The sequence below is a fragment of the Cherax quadricarinatus genome, chromosome 3 (assembly GCF_038502225.1).
Source record: "Cherax quadricarinatus isolate ZL_2023a chromosome 3, ASM3850222v1, whole genome shotgun sequence".
Lineage (NCBI taxonomy): Eukaryota > Metazoa > Arthropoda > Malacostraca > Decapoda > Parastacidae > Cherax > Cherax quadricarinatus.
Window position 1 is genome coordinate 69825755 of NC_091294.1, and position 25785 is coordinate 69851539.

At 41.1% G+C, this 25785-nt stretch overlaps 1 protein-coding gene across 1 annotated transcript in view; it reads left to right on the forward strand.

The window, feature by feature from the left end:
- The window catches only part of LOC128705558 (uncharacterized protein DR_0269), a 152948-nt gene that overhangs the window by 10078 nt on the left and 117085 nt on the right, over positions 1-25785 (forward strand). The window contains exons 3-4 of the mRNA XM_070092241.1: positions 1713-1873; positions 2656-2736. Of these exons, the coding sequence (XP_069948342.1) occupies positions 1713-1873; positions 2656-2736 (242 nt within the window). The remainder of the gene's footprint in view (positions 1-1712; positions 1874-2655; positions 2737-25785) is intronic.

Sequence of the window (25785 nt, forward strand, 5' to 3'; positions counted from 1 at the left end):
AATTTTGGTGTATGTTAAGAACCATCTTTCCATCTTACATTGCCCAAGTTTCAATAAGATAGTCTAACAAACAAATAAGACACACTTCCCGAGATCAAGAGCAAGAGACCCTCACTAGTGTCAAGGAACCCGCCTTGTGGAAATTTTGCAAAAAAATCGACCCATCGACTTCTCTTACAGTGGACCCCAGCATACGATATTAATCTGTTCCTGAGAGCTCATTGTATGCCGAAATTATCGTAAGGCGAATTAATTTTCCCCATAAGAAATAATGGAAATCAAATTAATCCGTGCAAGACACCCAAAAGTATGAAAAAAAAAAGTTTTACCACATGAAATATTAAGTTTAATGCACACAAACTGAAGAAGACATGCACAGTTAGTAGTACTCTACTAACAGTAGAATACATGACACTTACCTTTAATGAAGATCAGGTGGTGAATGATGGGATGGGAGGAGGGGAGAGTGTCGAACTTATTGTTTAGAAGGGGAATCCCTTTCCATTAGGACTTGAGGTATCAAGTCCTTTTCTGGGGTTACTTCCCTTCTTTTAATGCCACTAGGACCAGCTTGAGAGTCACTAGACCTATGTTGCACAACATATCTGTCCATAGAGCTCTGTACCTCTCGTTCCTTCACAATTTGTCTAAAGTGGTTCACAACATTGTCATTGTAATAGTCACCAGCACGGCTTGCAATAGCTGTGTGAGGGTGATTTTCATACATAAAGGTTTGCACTTCAAGCCACTTTGCACACATTTCCTTAATCTCTTTTTTAAATTCCATACTAATTCTCACCCTTTTTACCATAGGGATGGCACTAGAAGCTTTCTTGGGGTCCATGGTGACTTATTTTGTAGTTACAAGCACTAAAAACACTGGGATAATGTGAAATGTACCGAATGTATGCGTAGATGCGACCGCACTGGCTGGCTTGTGAACACTGGCGCTGAGGCCACACGTGGGATGCTTCCCAAACGAATCGCGTGAGGCGAGTTTTTTAACATGAGGCGAGGCAAAATTTTTGCGTTAAAATGTATGCCGGATTTAACGTAACGCGATGCCATCGTATGCCGGGGGTCCACTGTATTTGGAAAAACTCGCATGTGGACACGCTCGCAAGTAGAGGTTCCACTGTATTTAGTTTTTGCTTGAAAATGTATTTCCTGTAGTATCAAGTGCAACTGGACTGATGGTGACAGCTTAGCAAAATATTTGTGGAATCTTAAGGTGCCTCTACCAATTGTTGTTTAAGGTCTTAGATCTGGAGTCTTTCCACTGTGTATTTTGTTTTTATATATTCTTGACTTGAGTTCTGGAGGTGGGAAGTTCAGTGTCTGCACTCTAAAGGAGGGGTTTGGGATATTTGCTGTTTAGGACATCTGGTACACTGTTGTATCTGTGTCTGGCAAGACAGTGATAGTGTTAATGATGGTGAAATGTTTCTTTTTCGGATCACCCTGCCTCGGCTTGAGATGACCAGTGTGTTAAAACAAAAGTACTGTTCTGTTTATTTTCTAACAATAATGTGTTTAGAACCTAAAAGTACACCTTGATAAATGAGAGGTCATTAAACTAAAGAATGTTTAGTTTTTCATTTCTTTCCCTGAAATTTATATATTTTTGTATTCAGTATTGATTAATAAATTTATTTAATTTTTCCATATTTCTTCATTTTTGTTTCATTTAGTGTATGTATATTATATTGCAGGTCTCATTCCCGGGAGAGAGATCCAGGAAGACGTGATAGAGATCGTGAACGCGAGAGACGAGATCGTAGGTCTCGCTCCAGGTCACGTTCAAGATCTAGGTCCCCTAGGTCTCATCGTAGATCTCCTGTTTATATGGCAGGGCCATCTGGACGACACGATGGTTAGTGTTATGTTTAACAAGTGTGATATTAGGTAGTTGGGTGGTGGCTTGCAATTATCAGGGAGGTAAAGTACCATTATTGTCTTCAGTGCAAGGGTATTCTGATCAACATTTTGCACTCAGGCAAGTGTTGATTTTTCTCACTACATAACACTGCAGGTAAATTTTTTTAGTATTGCTACTGGCAATCAGTATTTTATTCTCTTAATTTTGTTTCTTAATCTTGTTTTTCATGTAATTTTTTTCCATTCTGATTTAAAGAGATTTGGTCTGAAGCTGCGCTGTAGAACCATTCGACAGATATACGACAATTTTTAGTTAGATTTCAGTGAAACTGGTTATATAGTACAGTATTGTACTTTAGAATATTCATGCAATGGCTATGCATTTCACCTTAGTATTTAAGATTATTTTATGCTATCTCAAGTATATTGTTCTCATATTTATTACTGTACACGCATGGTAGAAAAGGAAGGCAAATTAATTTGAATTAAGTGTTGCGTTAATTGCACAATGATATATTGGAAACCAGCTTAGAGAATGCAACTTGGGTTTGTTTAGACTAACTTTGGGTTGTAATAACTTTTGGGATAGAACTTTATATGGTAAATGTTTGTTAAATGCCCCAGGTTGAGTCACAAGGCACTAATATTAGTGGTTGTTGATAACTGTTATCTCTGTTAGGGTTTTACAATATTGTTTTACAAAGAGATAACCAATTACTGATAGTGCGATAGATTGATAGTTTTTAATCAGTTAATTATCCAACTGTTTCTTTTTAGATTCTCCTGTACAAGAATTAACAGCAGAGGAGAAGCAGATGAGAGATGTGTTGGGCTTTGCATCCTTCCACTCAACCAAAGGTGGGTATATTTGTAATTTATAGGAGAATGATACTGACACCAAGTGCCTGGTTACCTTAAGATGTTTTTTATAAACAAATGAGTGAAACATGGTCTACATGCTTACACAGGAATAAAATGTGTAGCACTAGGACTAATAGTGGAGAAGATTACCTTTACACTTCCACTTTAGTTATGCACTGACATTGTGATACCTTGTAATTGTAAGGTGTTAAAGGTTCCCTGGTGGCTGCTTTACAACTAATCATCTCATTCCTTTGGGGATTTTCATTTTCAGATGTTTATAGAATTAATTGCAAATTTTAAAAATCCCAAATTGTTTCCTGGTCAGATTTTCCAATGTCTCCAGACAAATACCATTTCTTCTCCAGTTGTTTTTTTCTGCATTTGGCTCTCTTTATCTATTTTTTTTTTGTTCTTGCTAGTATAACATTATTGTGTATGTATTTTAATTAGATATTGGGCTTTGTAGCTTTCATTGACATCTTCCCATTACTTGTTTCATTGCAGTAGCTTAAGTTTCTTTTTAATTTTAAATTACTTACCAATTCATTGATAGTTTGTTATAATTAGGCAGTGTAGCTCCCTAACAAATGTAAGAGCCACTGGATTGAGGACCAGGTAGAGCTAAATCAGATTTGCTACACATGTTCCCTGAGTTTGGTGAATGTCTCCAATTATCTGTTTAACTTTCTTAGCTCAGAATACTTTTTACTGGAACAGTTTTAAATTTTGGGGTTTATGTGAAGGTTGGTTTTATATCCTCACCCTTCATTTTAAAATTTATTATATATTTAAAGAATTTTGCACAAATGTGAAAGCCTATATATTTTTTTTTTTTCAACAAGTCAGCCGTCTCCTACCTAGGCGGGGTGACCCAAAAAGAAAAATCCCCAAAACAAAAATACTTTCATCATCATTCAACACTTTCACCTCACTCATACATAATCACTGTTTTTGTAGAGGTGCCCAGATACAACAGTTTGGAAGCACATATAAAGATACAATACAAAAAGTGACCTGAATTAATATAATAAACTCCCTATAGAATATAATATCAGGGCCCCAGTTTTATATATACCGTCCTATTACACATCCCTCCAAACTGCCAATATCCCAAACTCCTCCTTTAAAGTGCAGGCATTACATTTCCCATTTCCAGAACTCAAGTCCAGCTATATAAAAATAACTGGTTTCCCTGAATCTTTTCACTAAATATTACCCTGCTCGCACTTCAACAACTTGTCAGGTCCCAAAAACCATTCGTCTCCATTCACTTCTATCGAACATGCTCATGCACGCTTGCTGGAAGTCCAAGTCCCTCGCCCACAAAACAACCTTTACCCCCTCCCTCCAACCTTTTCAAGGACGACCCCTACCCAGCCTTCCTTCCCATATAGATTTATATGCTCTCCATGTCATTCTACTTTGATTCATTCTCTCTAAATGACCAAACCACCTCAACAACCTCTTCAGCCCTCTGACTAATACTTTTATTAATTCTACACCACCTTATTTCCACACTCCAAATTCTCTGCATAATATTTACACCACACATTGCCCTTAGACAGGACATCTCCACTGCCTCCAACCGCCTCCTCGCTGTAGCATTTAAAACCCAAGCTTCACACCCATTTAAGAGTGTTCGTACCACTATACTTTCATACATACCCTTCTTTGCCTCCATTGATAACTTTTTTTGTCTCCACACATATTTCAATGCACTACTCGCCTTTTTTCCCTCGTCAATTCTGTGGTTAACCTCATCCTTCATAAACCCATATGCTGACACATCAACTCCCAATTATCTGAAAACATTCACTTCTTCCATACTACTACTATCCAATGTGATATCCAATTTTTCTTTATCTAAATCATTTGATACCATCATCACCTTATTCTTATCTATGTTCACTTTATACACCCTATATATATATCGCTCATTTTGCTGATGAATTTTTGTATTTCCTGCACTTGACAATTGTCCCTACAAATTTGTATACTTTCATATTTAGAAATTTTGATTTATCAACATTTTAAATGAAGGGCAATTAGTGAATGGATTAAATTATCCAATATTTTTTCTGACTCATTGGCTTTCCAGTGCCTATTTTTTCTGTTTATTGTTGTTTTTTAGGAATGTCAGTATTAACTTTTTTTTTTAATAGCAGTATCTAGTTTCGCTTTACCATATGAAAGTAATCCTCAGTGAATTTGTAGGGACTATGTATAGATTCATAAATTGGGCAGGTTGACTCTTCCATGCTGTGTCTTTACCTCAAGGCAAGTGATAAGATTTGTAAAGCAATTTTTAAATACTGTTTTTAAAGATATTGTACTGATACAAAAACAAATTAAATCCCTAATAGTAAGAAAATGTGCATTAATTCAGTTTGTGATGTTTACGAGTGACTATGCAGTGTATTCTCTGCACTTAAGAAATTAGTATAGTTTGGTAAAGATGTGCTTGCTCATTGTTTATTACAGCATCAAGAGTGTAACTCTGTTACTAATTTTGATCCACCCTTTTTGAAAAACTTTAGTAATTTCTTAATTGACTATTTAGCACACGTCCTCTGGGAATGTGTAGTGAGTTTGGTATGCAATTGCTTCGTTCATTGTTCCTCCACTGCCTAGGAAAGGATGCCCCTGTAACTAATTGTTATTCCACATATTTATATTGCCCTTTGAAACTAGATGCATTTCCATAGTTATATATCAAAATTTTGTTTATCCAGATTTTGTGGGGCTTGTTTGTACACTCAGATATAAAATAAGGAGATCTGTAACAAGTTTACCCTAGTTTTCTTAGCATTTTTCTATCCCAGATAAAAATATCACCAGGGTAAATTTGCAGATTTGTTAATTGTGGGTTGCTGAGGAAATGTTGTAAACATATCTTGACTCAAATTACACCAGAATTGAAACAAGAGCAACATTGGTGCATTGGATCTGCCACAAAGTTTTTCTCTAAACCATTTTCACAATAAAGTTTAGCTGCCAAGTTATGCATAGTATGTATAGATGAGCCAAGGTGGCCTCTGGTATGGTGGCAAAAGCTCTCGCTTCACAAGGTGATGATCCAGGTTTGATCCCCGGCGAGGGTTGAAACATTGGCCGTATTTCCTTACACTGGTTGTCCGTGTTCATCCACCAGTAAAAAAATGGGCACCTGGGTGCCAGTCAACTAGTGTGGGTCGCATCCCAGGACAAAACTCATGTAATTTGCCCAAAATGCTCTGCATAACAAGGGGCTTTCTATATAGTAGGATGTATATCATTGATGTCAGCTAGGCCTGCATACCTTGTACATTTACAAGATAAGAAGCTGATAATCTTCATTTACAATGCACTGCTGTCAAAGGGTAGGGTGGAATTGGTGTAAAATACCAGTTTTATTTGTTTAGACAAGAAAATTGTACACAAAATGTCTTTTAGGGGATTTTAAACTCCTCAGTTGGAAGTAAGTAATAATAGATAAAGAGCATTGTACTGTAGATAAATGAGCACATTGGAGAGCTCCATAGTTCAGTAAGTAATGTTAGTCAGCCATTATTGGCTAAATTCTACCTGACTCTTAAGTGTACCTTGGACAAAGTTTAGATGCAGGTGAAATTCTCAAGGCCCTAAAAAAAAAAAAAAAAAAAAATCACTGAGGAGGCGGTGGACTGTGACAAAAAGTACTGTCCATTCACACTTGAATTCAACACCATAAAATTCATGATATGGTGCTTAGAAAGTATATTACGGTGGAACCCTGGATTTCATCTTCACCGGATATCGTATTACCTGGAGTTTACCTGGAGAGAGTTTCGGGGGTCAACGCCCCCGCGGCCCGGTCTGTGACCAGGCCTCCTGGTGGATCAGCGCCTGATCAACCAGGCTGTTGCTGCTGGCTGCACGCAAACCAACGTATGAGCCACAGCCCGGCTGATCAGGAACTGACTTTAGGTGCTTGTCCAGTGCCAGCTTGAAGACTGCCAGGGGTCTGTTGGTAATCCCCCTTATGTGTGCTGGGAGGCAGTTGAACAGTCTCGGGCCCCTGACACTTATTGTATGGTCTCTTAACGTGCTAGTGACACCCCTGCTTTTCATTGGGGGGATGGTGCATCGTCTGCCAAGTCTTTTGCTTTCGTAGTGAGTGATTTTCGTGTGCAAGTTCGGTACTAGTCCCTCTAGGATTTTCCAGGTGTATATAATCATGTATCTCTCCCTCCTGCGTTCCAGGGAATACAGGTTTAGAAACCACTTTTTTGGCAAAATTTTGCTCCGGATTTCATACCTTGTTCCGGAAATTGTCCATATCAGACGTGTCCCCTTGGGCCTCTCATACGTTCATGACTCACTCATGGGCACATTAAATGCCTTATTTTACATTAATATTGACATTTTCATTAATCCATCTATGATATTTTCTTCAAAAATACGAAGCACGTTGCATACCATATAAATGTGCAGTGTTTATATGCTATCGAGGGATGAGTCGGTGGAGGGAAAACATCACGTTTTCTCTGGTTCAGCATTAGAGAAAACTGTATGATCTGTGTCTGGCCCAGTCACTGCCCTTAAAACTCAGTGAACATGGTATGTCAGTGGTAATAATATGATAAATTAGACACACGTGCAACATTTGGGCATCTTTAATGAGGAAACATTTCGCCACACAGTGGCTTCATCAGTCTATACAAAGAATGGTGAAGAACAGGAGGATTTCGAGGTAATCAGTCCCTCAGCCTTGAGTCAATGTGATCAGTCCATCATTCTCCTTTGCATGGACTGATGAAGCCACTGTAGCGTCAAACGTTTCCTCATTTAAAATACCCAAATGTTGCACATGTCTATATAAATTTGTTGGTTCTCTGAACCGTTCATCCAGTAATAATAATATGGCTGTGGGCCACAGTGTATATAGCTGGTAGGTATAGCCCAGGCAGATGTAGTCCTCCTGGGACTACAAATAAATACAGTGGACCCTCAGTTAATGATGCTATCTGATAGCGATAAAATCGGGTACCGATGTGTTTTTGCTTCAAAATATTGGCTCGGCTAACAATGAAAAACTCGGTTAAGGACCCCAGTGGAAATACGCAAGTCATTCAGACTTTTTTTTTTGCGGTTATCTTAGGTACTTTGCATATATGCTGCTATGTGTGATAATCTTTGTATGTAACTGTATTTGTATATACCTGAATAAACTTGCTTACTTATTTATAAATTAAAAAGTAAATATTTCTTATTTATAAATTACGTATATATATTGTTTGTGGATAGTGGTGGTGGCAGAAGCCTCCTCCACCACTAATATGTACAGCTTCTCTCAGTGGCCATTATAAACCCAACTCCACCACCAACACTTACTCCTCATATACATTGACATTTTATTCATTCTAGAGTATTTATTATGTTTCTATGTTATTAATATTGTTTAATATGTCATATTAGATGAATTGTGATAGATAAATTAGCGTCATATTGAAGCATAATAAACTTGCCTTCCTCTCGCCTCCTACATGCCTGCTACACTCTGTGCATGCCTGCTACACTCTGTGCATGCCTGCTACACTCTGTGCATGCCTGCTACACTCTGTGCATGCCTGCTACACTCTGTGCATGCCTGCTACACTCTGTGCATGCCTGCTACACTCTGTGCATGCCTGCTACACTCTGTGCATGCCTGCTACACTCTGTGCATGCCTGCTACACTCTGTGCATGCCTGCTACACTCTGTGCATGCCTGCTACACTCTGTGCATGCCTGCTACACTCTGTGCATGCCTGCTACACTCTGTGCATGCCTGCTACACTCTGTGCATGCCTGCTACACTCTGTGCATGCCTGCTACACTCTGTGCATGCCTGCTACACTCTGTGCATGCCTGCTACACTCTGTGCATGCCTGCTACACTCTGTGCATGCCTGCTACACTCTGTGCATGCCTGCTACACTCTGTGCATGCCTGCTACACTCTGTGCATGCCTGCTACACTCTGTGCATGCCTGCTACACTCTGTGCATGCCTGCTACACTCTGTGCATGCCTGCTACACTCTGTGCATGCCTGCTACACTCTGCATGCCTGCTACACTCTCTGCATGCCTGCTACACTCTGCATGCCTGCTACACTCTCTGCATGCCTGTGCATGCCTGCTACACTCTGTGCATGCCTGCTACACTCTGTGCATGCCTGCTACACTCTGTGCATGCCTGCTACACTCTGTGCATGCCTGCTACACTCTCTGCATGCCTGCTACACTCTGCATGCCTGCTACACTCTCTGCATGCCTGTGCATGCCTGCTACTCTGTGCATGCCTGCTACACTGTGCATGCCTGCTACACTCTGTGCATGCCTGCTACACTCTGTGCATGCCTGCTACACTCTGTGCATGCCTGCTACACTCTGTGCATGCCTGCTACACTCTGTGCATGCCTGCTACACTCTGTGCATGCCTGCTACACTCTGTGCATGCCTGCTACACTCTGTGCATGCCTGCTACACTCTGTGCATGCCTGCTACACTCTGTGCATGCCTGCTACACTCTGTGCATGCCTGCTACACTCTGTGCATGCCTGCTACACTCTGTGCATGCCTGCTACACTCTGTGCATGCCTGCTACACTCTGTGCATGCCTGCTGCATGCCTGCTACACTGTGCATGCCTGCTACACATGCCTGTGCATGCCTGCTACACTCTGTGCATGCCTGCTACACTCTGTGCATGCCTGCTACACTCTGTGCATGCCTGTGCATGCCTGCTACACTCTGTGCATGCCTGCTACACTCTGTGCATGCCTGCTACACTCTGTGCATGCCTGCTACACTCTGTGCATGCCTGCTACACTCTGTGCATGCCTGCATGCCTGCTACATGCATGCCTGCTACACTCTGTGCATGCCTGCTACACTCTGTGCTCTGTGCATGCCTGCTACACTCTGCATGCCTGTGCATGCCTGCTACACTCTGTGCATGCCTGCTACACTGTGCATGCCTGCTACACTCTGTGCATGCCTGCTACACTCTGTGCATGCCTGCTACACTCTGTGCATGCCTGCTACACTCTGCATGCCTGCTACACTCTGTGCATGCCTGCTACACTCTGCATGCCTGCTACACTCTGTGCATGCCTGCTACACTCTGCATGCCTGCTACACTGTGCATGCCTGCTACACTCTGCATGCCTGCTACACTCTGTGCATGCCTGCTACACTCTGCATGCCTGCTACACTCTGCATGCCTGCTACACTCTGTGCATGCCTGCTACACTCTGCATGCCTGCTACACTCTGCATGCCTGCTACACTCTGCATGCCTGCTACACTCTGTGCATGCCTGCTACACTCTGCATGCCTGCTACACTCTGCATGCCTGCTACACTCTGTGCATGCCTGCTACACTCTGTGCATGCCTGCTACACTCTGTGCATGCCTGCTACACTCTGCATGCCTGCTACACTCTGCATGCCTGGTACACTCTGTGCATGCCTGCTACACTCTGTGCATGCCTGCTACACTCTGTGCATGCCTGCTACACTCTGTGCATGCCTGCTACACTCTGTGCATGCCTGCTACACTCTGTGCATGCCTGCTACACTCTGTGCATGCCTGCTACACTCTGTGCATGCCTGCTACACTCTGTGCATGCCTGCTACACTCTGTGCATGCCTGCTACACTCTGTGCATGCCTGCTACACTCTGTGCATGCCTGCTACACTCTGTGCATGCCTGCTACACTCTGTGCATGCCTGCTACACTCTGTGCATGCCTGCTACACTCTGTGCATGCCTGCTACACTCTGTGCATGCCTGCTACACTCTGTGCATGCCTGCTACACACTGTGCATGCCTGCTACACTCTGTGCATGCCTGCTACACTCTGTGCATGCCTGCTACACTCTGTGCATGCCTGCTACACTGTGCATGCCTGCTACACTCTGTGCATGCCTGCTACACTCTGTGCATGCCTGCTACACTCTGTGCATGCCTGCTACACTCTGTGCATGCCTGCTACACTCTGTGCATGCCTGCTACACTCTGTGCATGCCTGCTACACTCTGTGCATGCCTGCTACACTCTGTGCATGCCTGCTACACTCTGTGCATGCCTGCTACACTCTGTGCATGCCTGCTACACTCTGTGCATGCCTGCTACACTCTGTGCATGCCTGCTACACTCTGTGCATGCCTGCTACACTCTGTGCATGCCTGCTACACTCTCTGCATGCCTGCTACACACTCTGCATGCCTGCTACACTCTCTGCATGCCTGATACACTCTCTGCATGCCTGCTACACACACTGCATGCCTGCTACACTCCCTGCATGCCTGCTACACACTCTGCATGCCTGCTGCACACTCTGCATGCCTGCTACACTCTCTGCATGCCTGCTACACTCTCTGCATGCCTGCTACACTCTCTGCATGCCTGCTACACTCTCTGCATGCCTGCTACACTCTCTGCATGCCTGCTACACTCCCTGCATGCCTGCTACACTCCCTGCATGCCTGCTACACTCCCTGCATGCCTGCTACACCCCCTGCATGCCTGCTACACCCCCTGCATGCCTGCTACACCCCCTGCATGCCTGCTACACTCCCTGCATGCCTGCTACACTCCCTGCATGCCTGCTGCACTCCCTGCATGCCTGCTACACTCCCTGCATGCCTGCTGCACTCTCTGCATGCCTGCTGCACTCCATCAAACTAACTACATAGTTAAACTAACATCTCCAAGGTAAGTGCAAATTTCTTATTTATAAATTAAAATGTAAATATTTCTTATTTATAAATTACATACATATATTGTTTGTGGATAGTGGTGGTGGCAGAAGCCTCCTCCACCACTAATATGTACGGCTTCTCTCAGTGGCCATTATAAACCCAAATCCACCACCAACACTTACTCCTCTCATACATTATGACATATTTTATTCATTCTAGAGTATATATCATGCTTCTGTGTTATTAATATTGTTTATTATGTCATATTAGATGAATTGTGATAGATAAATAAGCTGTAGAGTTGATGATAGCATCATATTAAAGTACTATTCTGTCATTCCTCCTGACAGCAGGAACGGATTAATTGGATTTCCATTATTTCTTGTGGGGAAAATTAAATCGGATAACAATAAAATCGGTTAAGGACAAGCTCTCTGGAACAGATTAATATCATTAACTGAGGGTCCACTGTACTACTCGCCTTTCGCCCTACATTAAAGCTACAAATATTTTTTTTATTAACACACTGGCCGATTCCCACCAAGGCAGAATCGAATCGAATCGAGGACGACGAGATCTGTCGTAAGATGGGAAGGAAGAAGGATATGGAAGGATGGAAATAACTGGAAAAGGATGGGGAGGAGGGGAAGAGGAGGAATCAAGGCAAGTGGCCCAACCACTTTGGGACATGTGGTACAAAAGTACTGGAGACGTCGATAGAGAGGCTTGACTGATGTCATTGCTTGGCTCACTAGGAGAGGATGGCGAAGGCAGCGGTAGGAGCTGGGAGTGTCAGAAGGCAGCAAGCAGGATGAGTTGGTTATGGTCTTAAACCGTTTATCAGTGCGGTAAATTGTTTTCGGGAGAGTTGTATCACACTTATGGGAGAGCTGTAGTAGTATTCGTTGGTTTGGAGGTGGTGGAGTATCTGGTTGTAGGTAGGGAATGGTCTTTCTTCGCTTTGGTACGATACAGTGTTGTCTTGGAGATGTTGGATGAGTTCTAGACGAGTCATGCTTGCAGGGTATAGCCTCGTGGTGTAGAATATGAGTCCTTTGTGTTTAACCCATGGTGTTCCAGGTAATCGACGTGAGCTAAGTAGAGAAGGCGGTGGTGGAGTAGAGGAAGGTGGTGTTGCTTCGTTTTCAACTTCAGTAGACGAATTAGAAGATGTTTCTGGTGGTAAGGCTTCTGATTGGTTGGATTCAGTGAGAGGTGGTGGCGGTGGAGGCTTCTCATTGGTCGTTGTTGGATTGACGTCACTAGTTGGTGGTGTTGATGGAACTTCTGCAGAAGAGTTGGCGATTAAGTTTTTGGTGAATTTGAGAATTTCTTCAGAAGGTGGAGATGCTGGAAATGTAAATGAAGGCATGTTATTTAATGCAAATAACTCGTTGATGGTAGAGTTAAATGATCCAGGTACAGCCATGTTTTGCATATGAGCGTATAGTAGACAGTAGTGAATCTTCGTTACGTCACATGTTGGAGGAGTGATGGTAGTGGTGGTGGTGGAGGCGGGCTGAGTAGATGCTTGAAGTAATTTTGTAGTGTCTGCTTGTATTTTTGCAATTGCTGCATACGTTGGAGTGTTGCTAGTAGGTTTTTTCTTTGCTGCATCTTGTGTTTTCTTCATAATATCCTTTCTTGTAGGACATTTTGCTGCCAGTGTATGGTGATCATTACTCTTGCAGTTTAAGCACGCTGGTTGTGATGGAGCAGCAGCGGTGCAGGAACTGAAGGCGTGTCCCTCACTACCACATGTAGTGCAGAACTTCTTGTCTTTTACTGGACATGCTTTGGTGGTGTGATGGTATGAATAACAGTTCCAGCAATGTTGGATGCAGTGATATCTCTCTGCTTCAATGTAGGTAGGGCTGATGTAGTAGTAGTAGTAGACAGCAAGACCTTCGTTCAGTGCAGTGGCAGCCATGTTCACGTCGGTGAAGGTGACCTTGATCATGGACGTTGCATTTGGGATTTTTGTAATGCTGTCAACAGTAGCCCAAGTATTTTGCGTCTCGATGGATGACTTGAGTTCAGCAGGTGTTTGAGACGTCAGAATCTTGTCCAGTTTTTTTAGGAATACTGATTTCCTTGCCCTGAGGGCAGGAGATGACGTAACAGTAAACCCTTGAGTAGTAAGAGTAGTGATGGCTTCTGTAGTGAGTAGCTTCTCTGCTTCAGCATCATCGTGACACACAACAATGAATGCTTCTTTCAGTGACAATATGGTGTTGAATTTTACTTCCAGTGCTCCCTGAACAATAGTTGCAAGAGCAATCTTTGTTGAATCATCAACGGTACCATTTCTTGGTTTGATCTTTACACGATTTGCGTAGCTCATCGTGTAAGTCAAGGCGATGACAATGCTGGTAAAGGTTCCCCTCCCCAGCGGGGATCGTAGGGAGACAGAGTAAGTAAGGAGAGCTGCTGTGACCTGCCTGGGCGAGAGTCAAGAGCAGAATCCTTTGTCATTTTCATTTGTCATTCTCCCACCAAGGCAGGTGGCCCAAAAAAAGAGAAACTTTCACCATCATTCACTCATGTATTTTACTTTTTATTGTGTTTTAATGCCTAGTTCTATTACTAACCTAATGTAAGTTAGTGTAAACTTGACAAACCTATACCTGTTGTGGCTTTGGGGAAGTCCATAGAGTTGGATGTGAGTGGCCAGGATGTGGAAGAGTTAGTGGACAACCACAGGGAAGAGCTAACCACTGAAGAGCTGCAACACTATAGTTATTCTCTATAAAATTTATTTTTTGTTAATATTTTTAGGTGTCTGAAATGGATTAATTGGATTTACATTATTTCTTATGGGAAATATTGCTTCGGTTTTTATCCGTTATGGATTTAGACTGACTTTCTGGAACAGATTAAGGACAAAATCTGGGGTTCCACTGTGCTAGTTTTTTAGAAAGCCACACTTAACAACCCAGGACAATGTGGTTAGGAGCAGTAAAATCTTATCACAGCTAGTAGACCACTGTAAGTGTCATTGGAAGCAAGTATATGCAGATTTGTACAGGAATTTTGCAAAAGCAGTTGACAAATGAGACTGAAGTGATAGTTGGATTTTTGACTTTCTAATGCTCATAAAGGAAGCAGTAAAAAAAAAAAATTGATCAAAAAATAAAAATACACTTCCTCCATAAGCCATGTATGTTATAAGAGGCGACTAAAATGCTGGGAGCAAGAGGCAACTAACCCCTTCTCCTGTATAAATTACTAAATTTAAAAACAACAACTTTTTCTTTATAAGTCACCCTGACTGGTTCATTAAAAAAAAAATGAAAACTTGGGAACTTAAAGGTATGATCCTGCTCTCTGAACTGTTTTACATCATAGCAGACAAATGAAAGCACTAGCCAAACCTTTGCATATTCGTTTAGCACAATATACCTTCTGCCTTGGTAGAAGTCCATGGAAAAATTACAAACTACTCATAATAGTTTGTTTGCGACAAAAAATATGGTGTTCACTGGAAACCAGTTACTGTTGCCAGATAATAAAATATTGAATGCAAACCAAGCACAGTTAAATTATCATAATGAAATATAATGAATGAAAGAAACTTGAAAGACCTATGAATAATGTCATGACATTTTTCCGAAATTGCAGTTAGGCAAAAGGATCGAAGACCAAGAATGTGAGCTTAAATTATAAGTTTTAAAATGAGTGAAGTTATGCCATTGATAATACAGTATTAATCAAATCAGTTGTGATCTAGTGTCTGGGGTATTGCAGTTTGATTGCTGTTCCTTTTGAGGCAAGAGATCGATCATAACTGGAATATTTGGGTATCTTTTGCTATTCATAAATGTTCAAAATATTTAAATTACTTCAAATGCCTCAAAGCAGTCAGAATGTACTCTGGAATGGCAATACCTGGTACACATGTACGCGCGGGGCCCCAGACCGACCGAATGTGATCAGTCACGAGGGAGCCTTCACCAAATTCAACTTCAGTAACAAAAATATAAGATGGGACCAAGTAAACCAAGTTCTAAATGATATAAACTGGGAAGATAGCCTAAGCAACACTGATCCAAACCTATGTCAAGAACTAATTGACTGTGTGGCACTTGAGGCATGCTCATGGCATATGTCCTTAAGGAAAATAAAAGATGTAAACTAGAAAGAGAAAGGTGCTCCCTATACAGGCGAAGGCAAAGAATAACAGAGCGGCTAAAAGAGGCCAATATATCTGCAGCACTTAGGGAGACACTGGTCAGAGAAACAGCAAACATCGAACTAAAGCTAAAGAAATCTTACAGGAGTCAAGAAACGCGGGAAAAACTAAAAGCTATAAATGATATTGAAATAAACCCAAAATATTTTTCTTATGCCAAATCAGAGTCAAGAACTGCATCCAGTATTGGGCCCCTACTTAAACGAGATGGGTCCTACACAGATGACAGCAAGGAAATGAGTGAGCTACTCAAGTCCCAATATGACTGTTTTTAGTGAGCTGCTAACCAGACAGAGTTGAAGACCTAAATTAATGTTTTATGAGATAGAATTTGGTACACAAACCTATCTGATATTATCCTGATGCCAAATGGCTTCGAAAAGGTGATAAATGACATGCCCGTGCACTCTGCCCCAGGCCCAGACTCGTGGAACTCCATGTTCATCAAGAACTGCAAGAAGCCCCTATCGTGTGCTTTTAATATGTACTATGTAAAAGGAGCATGGACATGGGTTGTCCCACAGCTGCTAAAAACAACAGACATAGTCCCACTCCACCAAGGGGGCAGTAAAGCAATGGCACAGAACTACAGACAGATAGCACTAACATCCCATATCATAAAAATCTTTGAAAGGGTCCTAAGAAGCAAGATCACCACGCATCTAGAAACCCATCAGTTACACAACCCAGGGCAACATGGGTTTAGAACAGGTCGCTCCTGTCTGTCTCAACTATTGGATCACTACGACAAGACAAACAAAATGCAGATGTAATATATACAGACTTTGCAAAAGCCTTTGACAAGTGTGACCATGGTGTAATAGCGCACAAAATGCGTGATAAAGGAATAACACGAAAAGTTGGTAGATGGATCTATAATTTCCTCACTAACAGAACACAGAGAGTAGTCGTCAACAGAGTAAAGTCCGAGGCAGCTACGGTGAAAAGCTCTGTTCCAGAAGGCACAGTACTCGCTCCCATCTTGTTCCTCATCCTCATATCTGACATAGAGATATGAGCCACAGCACTGTGTCTTCCTTTGCGGATGACATCCAAATTTGCATGCTAATGTTCTCGCTTGAAGACACTGCAAGACTCCAGGTGGACATCAACCAAATCTTAAAATAGGCTGCAGAAAACAATAAGAAGTTCAATGATGAGAAATTTCAATTACTCGGATAAGAAAAACGTGAGTAAATTAAAACTTTATCAGAGTAAAAAACAAATTCCAACCTCACAATAGAGCGAAAAACTAATGTAAAAGACCTGGGAGTGATCATGTCGGAGGATCTCACCTTCAAGGACCATAACATTGTATCAATCGCATCTGATAGAAAAATGACAGGATGGATAATGAGAACCTTCAAAACCAGGGATGCCAAGCCCATGATGACACTCTTCAGGTCACTTGTTCTATCTAGGCTGGAATATTGCTGCACATTAACAGCATTTTTCAAGGCAGGTGAAATTGCTGACCTAGAAAATGTACAGAGAACCTTCACGGCGCGCATAACGGAGATAAAACACCTCAATTACTGGGAGCGCTTGAAGTTCCTAAACCTGTATTCCCTGGAACGCAGGCTGGAGAGATACATGATTATATACACCTGGAAAATCCTAGAGGGACTAGTACCGAACTTGCATACGAAAATCACTCACAACGAAAGCAAAAGACTTGGCAGACGATGCAACATCCCCCCAATGAAAAGCAGGGGTGTCACTAGCACGTTAAGAGACAATACAATAAGTGTCAGGGGCCCAAGACTGTTCAACTGTCTCCCAGCATACATAACGGGAATTACCAATAAACCCCTGACTGTCTTTAAAAAGGCGCTGGACAGGCACCACAAGTCAGTACCTGACCAGCCGGGCTGTGGCTCGTACGTCGGGTTGCGTGCAGCCAACAGTAACAGCCTGGTTGATCACACCATGATCCACCAGGAGGCCTGGTCACAGACCGGAAAACACCCTAGGGTGAGGTTGCTAAAAGTCACATTGCTATGCTAAAACAAATTGCTAAGACGAGATATATAGGATGAAATTTTGAAGTAGTGAAAAGAAGAGTCGCCATAAGGACAGAATTTTCTGTCAGCCTCTGTTGCTCAGACTTCTTCAGTCTTCTTCCAGCATATATAATTTTCAAGAGGTGAAATGTGACCAGTTCCTGTAGTACCAGATAAACCAGGTTAGAATTACTATATAAGCCTGTGGGCCATGGTAAACATCATCTTGATTGAACAAGTAGTCAACAGGGAAATACAGCATCTGGCCAGGTCTTTGCAGACAAAGAAGGCAGTGAACCAGTTGATATAGAATTGTTAATAGCCGCCAAAGAAACATTTGCATTTCGTACTGTTTTTCACAATTTAACTTCAAAACAGCTGATTGCTCCTCTAAATTAATCTCTTAAGTTCTTTGAACCAAAGTTTTGTCTTGCCAGAACGAAGTGTGAGGCTATTGTTTTGAATGATGTTACACCAGTGAAAGGTTATGAACTTCATGAAGATATAAGCAAGTCAGATTTTGTGACCATAACAATTGACGTTTCCAACTGAAAGGATAACAAAATTATTCCTTTTATGCTATGTTTGTTTACCAGAACATGGAATTAAAGTCAGACTTTTAGACTTTCAGTTCCTGGTGTAACATCTGAAATACTGACAGTGTTTATCAGTCATTAACAGATATGATTTATCCCAAAAAGTTGTTGGTTTTTGTGGTGATAACTGCAACACAAATTTTGGAAATGTAAAAAGAAAAGCCAAAAATAGTGCTTACAGTCGATTAAAGCAGGAAATTGGGAGAGAGATTGCGGGCATTGGTTGTGGTGTTCACTTTGTGCACATTTGTCTCCAAATTGCTGCTGATATGTTACTTGTTGAAGTAGAAGCTCTAGCGGTTAAAATTTATAAGTAGTTTCAACATATACACTGCATGTTACTTAGCTGAGAGAATTCTGCCAATTTGTATATGTTGAGTACAAAAAGGTTTTGCAGCACAGAAATCCCCAATTTCTTTCACTGCTTCCAGCTATTGAGAGAATCCTCCAAATTTATGAAGGACTAAAGTCTTACTATTGTTCTCAAGAACACTGCCCATTTTTTTTTTTTTTTTTTTTTTTTTTTTTTTTTTTTGTTTTTTTTTTTTTTTTTTTTTTTTGAATAAAAGTAGTGAAATATATTTGATTTGTTCATGGACAGCTACAGCAGTTCAGTAAAATAATCTTGGTATGGAAGAAGTGAAAGTGACTGCAACTGATGAACTAATATTGTTATTGAACTTAAATTAGGAAACACATCTTGAAGAAAGAAGAGATAACTATACAGCAAGGAGCAAAAAAAAAAAAAAAAAAAAAAAAAAAAAATTAAAGGCATTAGATGATAGCGAAGATTTCCATGCTGATTTGATTATGAGTTTATAAAATTTTGTGATGGATGTCTGTCTTATATTGACCTGTGGAAAAAAGGTTTTGATAATGGAGAATATTTTATCTGAATAAGCAACAATAATGTTACATGGCCCAAAATGGAAACAGCTCTAAAAATTGATGAAATGTTTGGCAATACTGTAATGAACTGTTTAATGAAGTAGTGCTTGCCAAAACATTTTGTTCTTCAAACTGCCACACATGAAAAATAACTGATGTTAAATTGTGAAAAAAAATGGGTTCAACTTTTTAATAATTTAAAGGAGCAGAACATTCTCTAGCCAACCTCAGCCATATCATGGAGTATGTTTGTGTACCAGGCATTTCTGCTCCTGTTGAAAGGTTATTCTCACTGATGAACAATGTATGGTCTCAGGAAAGAGGTAGAATGACATAATCTTCAGTAAAAGGGCTAATGTAGTGCAAAATAAACAGTGATATAAGTTGTAGTTGAAGCAAGTGAGAAATATGAATGGGTCTTCAAAGAGTGATTTTGTACTTTATGCATTTTGTCCTTTTTCACTCGGTAATCCTTAATTGAGAAATTGGTACAGTTTAACTCCTATTTGTTTGCATTAAAAATGTACCTACTTTATTATATTTCATTTTTTTTCCAAAACTTTAAAAATGTCCCAGTTTGAGTCAGAAATTATGGTAAGCCTAGCAATATTCAAGCCTTAAAGATGAAAATAGTTTGTTTCATAAATAGCCTTGCAAGAGGAAATGCAATGTTTGGAGCTTTCACAGAAACCCACATTAGAAATTTCTTACAGCAGTCTCATAATATAGGGTATTCAAACTGATGGAGAATGCATGTTTATTAGTCAGAAAAATTGTTGATTTTTTTTTTTAATACATTGGCCATCTCCCACCAAGGCAGGGTGGCATGAAAAAGAAAAACTTTCATCATCATTCACTCCATCGCTGTCTTGCCAGAGGTGCACTTACACTACAGTTATAAAACTGCAACATTAACATCCCTCCTTCAGAGTGCAGACACTGTACTTCCCATCTCCAGGACTCAAGTCCGGCCTGCCACTTTCCCTGAATCCCTTCGTAAATGTTATGTACCTTGCTCACACTCCAACAGCACGTCAGATTCTAAAAGCCATTTGTCTCCATTCGCTCCTATCTAACATGCTTATCCATGCTTCTTGAATGCGTTTTTAAATGTACATGAATCATGTTGAAAATTTGTTTTAATGCCTGATATGCCATCTGCTGTGTGCTGAATGTTGATCTGTATCTCTTGCAGTGTATAAGGCTGACTTGCATGTTTGTTTTTGTAATGTGAACTCTTTCTTGTACTTATTAATCACTGAAACATAAAAGACAATGTGTTACAATTATGTATACATTCTCCATAGGTTATATTATTGTAAAGTAAAAGGACACAAGTGCAACTAATGTGACATTTTTATTGTGGCAACGTTTCGCTCTCCAGGAGCTGTCGATCAACGGCATTAATCCGTTCCAGAGAGCTAGCCGTTAGTCGAATTTGCCGTTGGTCGAATTAATTTTCCCCATAAATAATGGAAATCCAATTAATCCGTTCCATACAGCCAAAAGTATTAAAAAACTAATTTTTTTCTATATGAAATATACATTTCCTTACACTGAAAGCAATTAGACATGCACAATACATACATAAATACTAAAATGATACTTACCTTTATTGAAGAGTATTGTTGAGTGATGAGACACTGTTTTTCTTGAACGCTGGGATTTTCAGAGTGATACATGAGTAAAGGCTTCACTTTGCAATCCCCACTAGCATTACAACAAAACAAGAAAGTTAGCCTGTGTTTCATAGGCTTGTGTCCTGGGAGTGCCTTTTCCTTCTGAGTAATGTAGGTCCTGTTTGGCATTTTCTTCCAGAACAGGCCTGTTTCGTCACAATTGAACACTTGTTGGGGTTGGAATTTTTCAGCTTTGCCATGTCTTATCACACTGTGTATGCTACTACAATTCTTAAATCTCTCAAACCAACCTTTGCTGGTCTTAAATTAACCAATATGAGCACTAGTTCCAGGCACTTTTTCCTGTTCACCTGGGTGTTAGTTGATTGATGTGGGTCGCTTCCTGGGGGACAAGATTAAGGACCCCAAAGGAAATAAGTTAGTCCTTGATTATGCACTGACTTTCTTGGGTTATCTTTGGTGGCTAACCCTCTGGGGTTAATTGTTTCTCGGTATTCTTGATAAGCCACACCAACAATACTCTCCACATCTTCAAGTAGTACAGCTGACTGGCACAGCAGCAGCTGATGGTGGTGCAGCAACATCTTACGGTAGTACAGCAGCAGCAGCTGACTGTGGTGCAGCAGCAGCTGACGGTGGTGCAGCAGCAATTGACCGTGGTGCGATAGTATTTTGAGAGTATTTCTCACCCTTTTTAGCACTAGAAGCTTTCTTGGGGCCCATAGTGGCTTATTTAGCAGTTACAAGTACTGAAAACGCTGGAATAATACAAAATATATCGCAGGTACACTTGGAATCGACCGCAACAGCTTGTAAACACTGGCATACTGTCTATACACAGAGTCTTGGAGTGGCTGGGCCCGCTCAGGCTGCATGCCGTTAGACGAGTTTTTCGTCGTTGGTAGAGCCAATTTTTTGATGCCAAATAATCCGTTCCAGACCCTCAAAAATATTCACAAAAAATAAATTTTTTAAATAACTATAGTTTTACATACACACAACAGATAAATACATATACATATGTAGATAAATTAAAATTTAAGTAAACATTTAAAATAACATTTCCTTACCTTTATTGAAGAGACTTGCTGGCATCTGGAAGGGGAATCCCCCTTCCATAAAGACTTTAGGTAACAAGTCCTTATCTGGGGTTACTTCCCATCTTTTAAGGCTACTAGGACCAGCTTGAGAGTTGCACAAAACTGTCAAGAGTGCTCTGTTTCTGGCATCTCTTTAAGATTTCCCTGAAGTGGGACAAGGTTTTGTCACTGAACATGTTGCAGATATGGCTTTTTTCAGCTTGGTCAGGGTGATACTTTTCAACAAAAGTTTGCAACTCATTCCACTTCGCACACATGTCCTTAATCACTGAAGAAGGCACCTGCTTCACTCCCTCCTCCTCTTCCTCCTCCTCCTCCTCCTCCTCCTCCTCTGAAGCAAGTTCCTCAGCTGTGGTCTGATGCTGTTCCATTTGAAGCTCTTGCAGTTCATCAGTGGGTAGCTCTTCCCTGTGGTCCTCCACCAACTCTTCCACATCCTCGCCACTCGCCTCCAACCCCACGGACTTGCCAAATGCCACAATACCTTCCACAACAGGCAGAGAGTCAGCAGGGTAAGGGTCAGCCTCAAACCCTTCAGAATCCCTCCGGACGATACATTGTGGCCACAGTTGTCTCCAAGCAGAGTTCAAAGTCCTGGAAGTCACTCCCTCCCAAGCCTTACCTATAAGGCTTGTGCAATGGAGGATACTGAAGTGCTTCCTCCAGAACTCTTAGGGTTGACTGAGTGTCTGAGGTCACTTCAAAGCACCTTTCAAACTCTGCTTTGGTGTAGAGTTTTTGGAAGTTAGAAATGACCTGCTGGTCCATGGGCTGGAGGAGAGGAGTGGTGTTAGGAGGCAAGAACTTCACTTTGATGAAACTGAAGTCTAGACAATAGGTCTTCCAAGTTTGGAGGATGAGCAGGAGCATTGTCCATTACCAGGAGTCACTTGAGTGGCAAATTGTTTTCAAGGGGGTATTTTTTCACACTAGGGCCAAACACTTCATGGACCCACTCTGAAAATTTGCCTCGTGACCCATGCCTTATTATTTGCTTTCCACAAGACACAGTTTATTTTTGATGATATTGTTTTTCTTGAACACACTGGGATTTCCTGAGTGATACACTTTAAAATCCCCACTAGCATTAACACAGAACAAAAGAGTTAGCCTGTTTTTCATAGGCTTGTGTCCTGGCAGTACCTTTTCCTCCTGAGTAATGTAGGTCCTCTTTGGCATTTTCTTCCAAAACAGGCCTGTTTCCTCACAATTGAACACTTGTTGGGGTTTGAATTTTTCAGTCTCTTCGCATCCCTTAAATTCACTCACAAAGTTTTCAGCCGCACGTTTGTCTGAACTTGCTTCCTCACCATGCCTTACAACACTGTGTATGCCACTACTCTTCTTAAATATGTCGAACCAGCCTATGTTGGCCTTAAATTTACTAACATCAGCACTGGTTCCAGGCATTTTCTTTATAAGATCAGCATGCAACTGCCTTGCCTTCTCACAAATGATCTACTCTGAAACACTATCACCCGCTATCTGTTTACTATTGATCCACACCACCAACAACTTCTCAACCTCTTTGACTGTTTGTGATCTATTTTTGGATAACATGGCAACACCTTTTGCAACATCAGCTTCCTTGAGTTAAACCATACCCCCGGCCGGGATTGAACCCGCGGTCATAGTCTCAAAACTCCAGCCCGTCTTGAGTCAGTTCCTTGAGTTCTTTTCTCTTTGCCAGGATAGAAGTGATAGTTGATTTGTTTTTGCCGTACATCCTGGCAAGCTCCCCCATTCGAACGCCACTCTTGTATTTTTCTACTATCTCCTTCACTGCTATGGTGTTGCTCAATTTCTTTACCACTGGGCCCATGGTAGCTTATTTCATAGTCACAATTAACCCTTTGAGGGTTTTGGTCGTACTAGTACGTCTTACGCGTAGGGGTTTTTGACGTACTAGTACTCATAAATTCTAGCGGCCTCAAATCTAGTGGGAGAAAGCTGGTAGGCCTTCATATGAAAGAATGGGTCTATGTGGTCAGTGTGCACAGTCTAAAAAAAATCCTGCAGCACACAGTGCATAATGAGAAAAAAAAAACTTTGACCATTTTTTTTTTAATAAATCAGCGACTTTGCAGTGTATTTTCGTATGGTTTTTATTGTTGTATTCTAGTTTTCTTGGTCTCATTTTATAGAATGGAAGACATATTACAGAAATTGAGGTGATTTTGACTGGTTTTACAATGAAAAGTGCCTTGAAATTGAGCTCAAAGTAGCAGAAGTGTTCGATTTTTACCAAACTTCAAAAGTAAACAAATCGTGCCAAGCGTGCAATACACGTCAACTGGTGAGTCTAATATTCTTTCACAAGTGCACCAATAATATTTATACCATTTTTTACACTAATGCAGTAGTCTGCATAACAGTAAATCTTATATTTTTTGTGAAAATAAAAATTCAAAGTGGAAAGCAAAAGAATATAAGAGGGGCCTTGAGACGTGACTAATGACTAGAGGAAATGTCATTTTAGTGCCAGGAATGTCTTTCTTGTTTATTCTGGACCTTATTCGGAAATTGGCATCTTTTGAAATTTGTGTGAAATTGGCAAAATTGCTAAATTCTGACCACTGTACTGGATAGTTGAATTTCATAAATGGGTGGTTTCTTGCACCCATTCGATAGAAAAAATGGAGTTCTAGCGAAATATTCATGTTTTTTGTCGACTAGTACAGTGAAATTGGCCGAAAATGGGGCTCAAAGTGGGCAAAATCGCCGATGCGTAAACATCGCCGAGACCGCTAACTTTGCGAGAGCATAATTCCGTAAGTTTTCTATCAAATTTCAAACTTTTGGTGTCTTTATGATCGGGAAAAGATTCTCTATCTTTTCATAAGAGAAAATAATTTTTTTTTTTTTTTTTTAAATTTGGCCAACCCTGAGAACGAGTTTCGGAGATGGCCTGTCGACCCTCAAAGGGTTAATGGCTTGATGGCTGGCTGGTTGGCTGGATGGGTGCCTGGCTGGCTAAACAAATCATGTCACGCGTCCAACATACGTCAACTGGCGAGTCTAATATTCTTTCACAAGTGCGCTGATATTATTTATACCATTTCTACACTAATGCAGTAGTCTGCGTGACAGTAAATCTTCTATTTTTTTTTTTGTGAGAATAAAAATTCAAAGTGGAAAGCCAAAGAAATGTAAGAGAGGCCTGGGGACCTGACTAATGAACAGAGGAAATGTTATTTTAGTGCCAGGAGTGTCTGTCTTGTTTATTCTGGACCCTATTTGGAAATTGGCATCTTTTGAAATTTGTGTGAAAATGGCAAAATTGCCAATTTTTGACCACTTTATTGGATAGTTGAAATGGGTAAGTGGGTGGTTTCTTGTACTCGATAGAAAAAATGGAGTTCCAGTGGAATAGTTATGATTTTTGTCGACTAGTACACTGGATTTGGCCGAAAATAGGGCTCAAAGTGGGCGAAATCGCCCATGCGTAAACATCGTTGAGACCGCTAACTTTGTGAGAGCGTAATTCCATAAATTTTCCATCAAATTTCATACTTTTTGTGTCATTATGATCTGGGAAAAGATTCTCTATCTCTTCTCACAATTTTTTTTTTTTGAGAGATAGAGAGAGACGGAGAGAGAGAGAGACGGGGAGAGAGAGAGAGAGACGGGGAGAGAGAGAGAGAGAGACGGAGAGAGAGAGAGAGACGGGGAGAGAGAGAGAGAGAGACGGGGAGAGAGAGAGAGAGAGACGGAGAGAGAGAGAGAGAGACGGAGAGAGAGAGAGAGACGGAGAGAGAGAGAGAGACGGAGAGAGAGAGAGAGACGGAGAGAGAGAGAGAGACGGAGAGAGAGAGAGAGACGGAGAGAGAGAGAGAGAGAGAGAGAGAGAGAGAGACGGAGAGAGAGAGAGAGACTGAGAGAGAGTGACGGAGAGAGAGAGAGAGACGGAGAGAGAGAGACG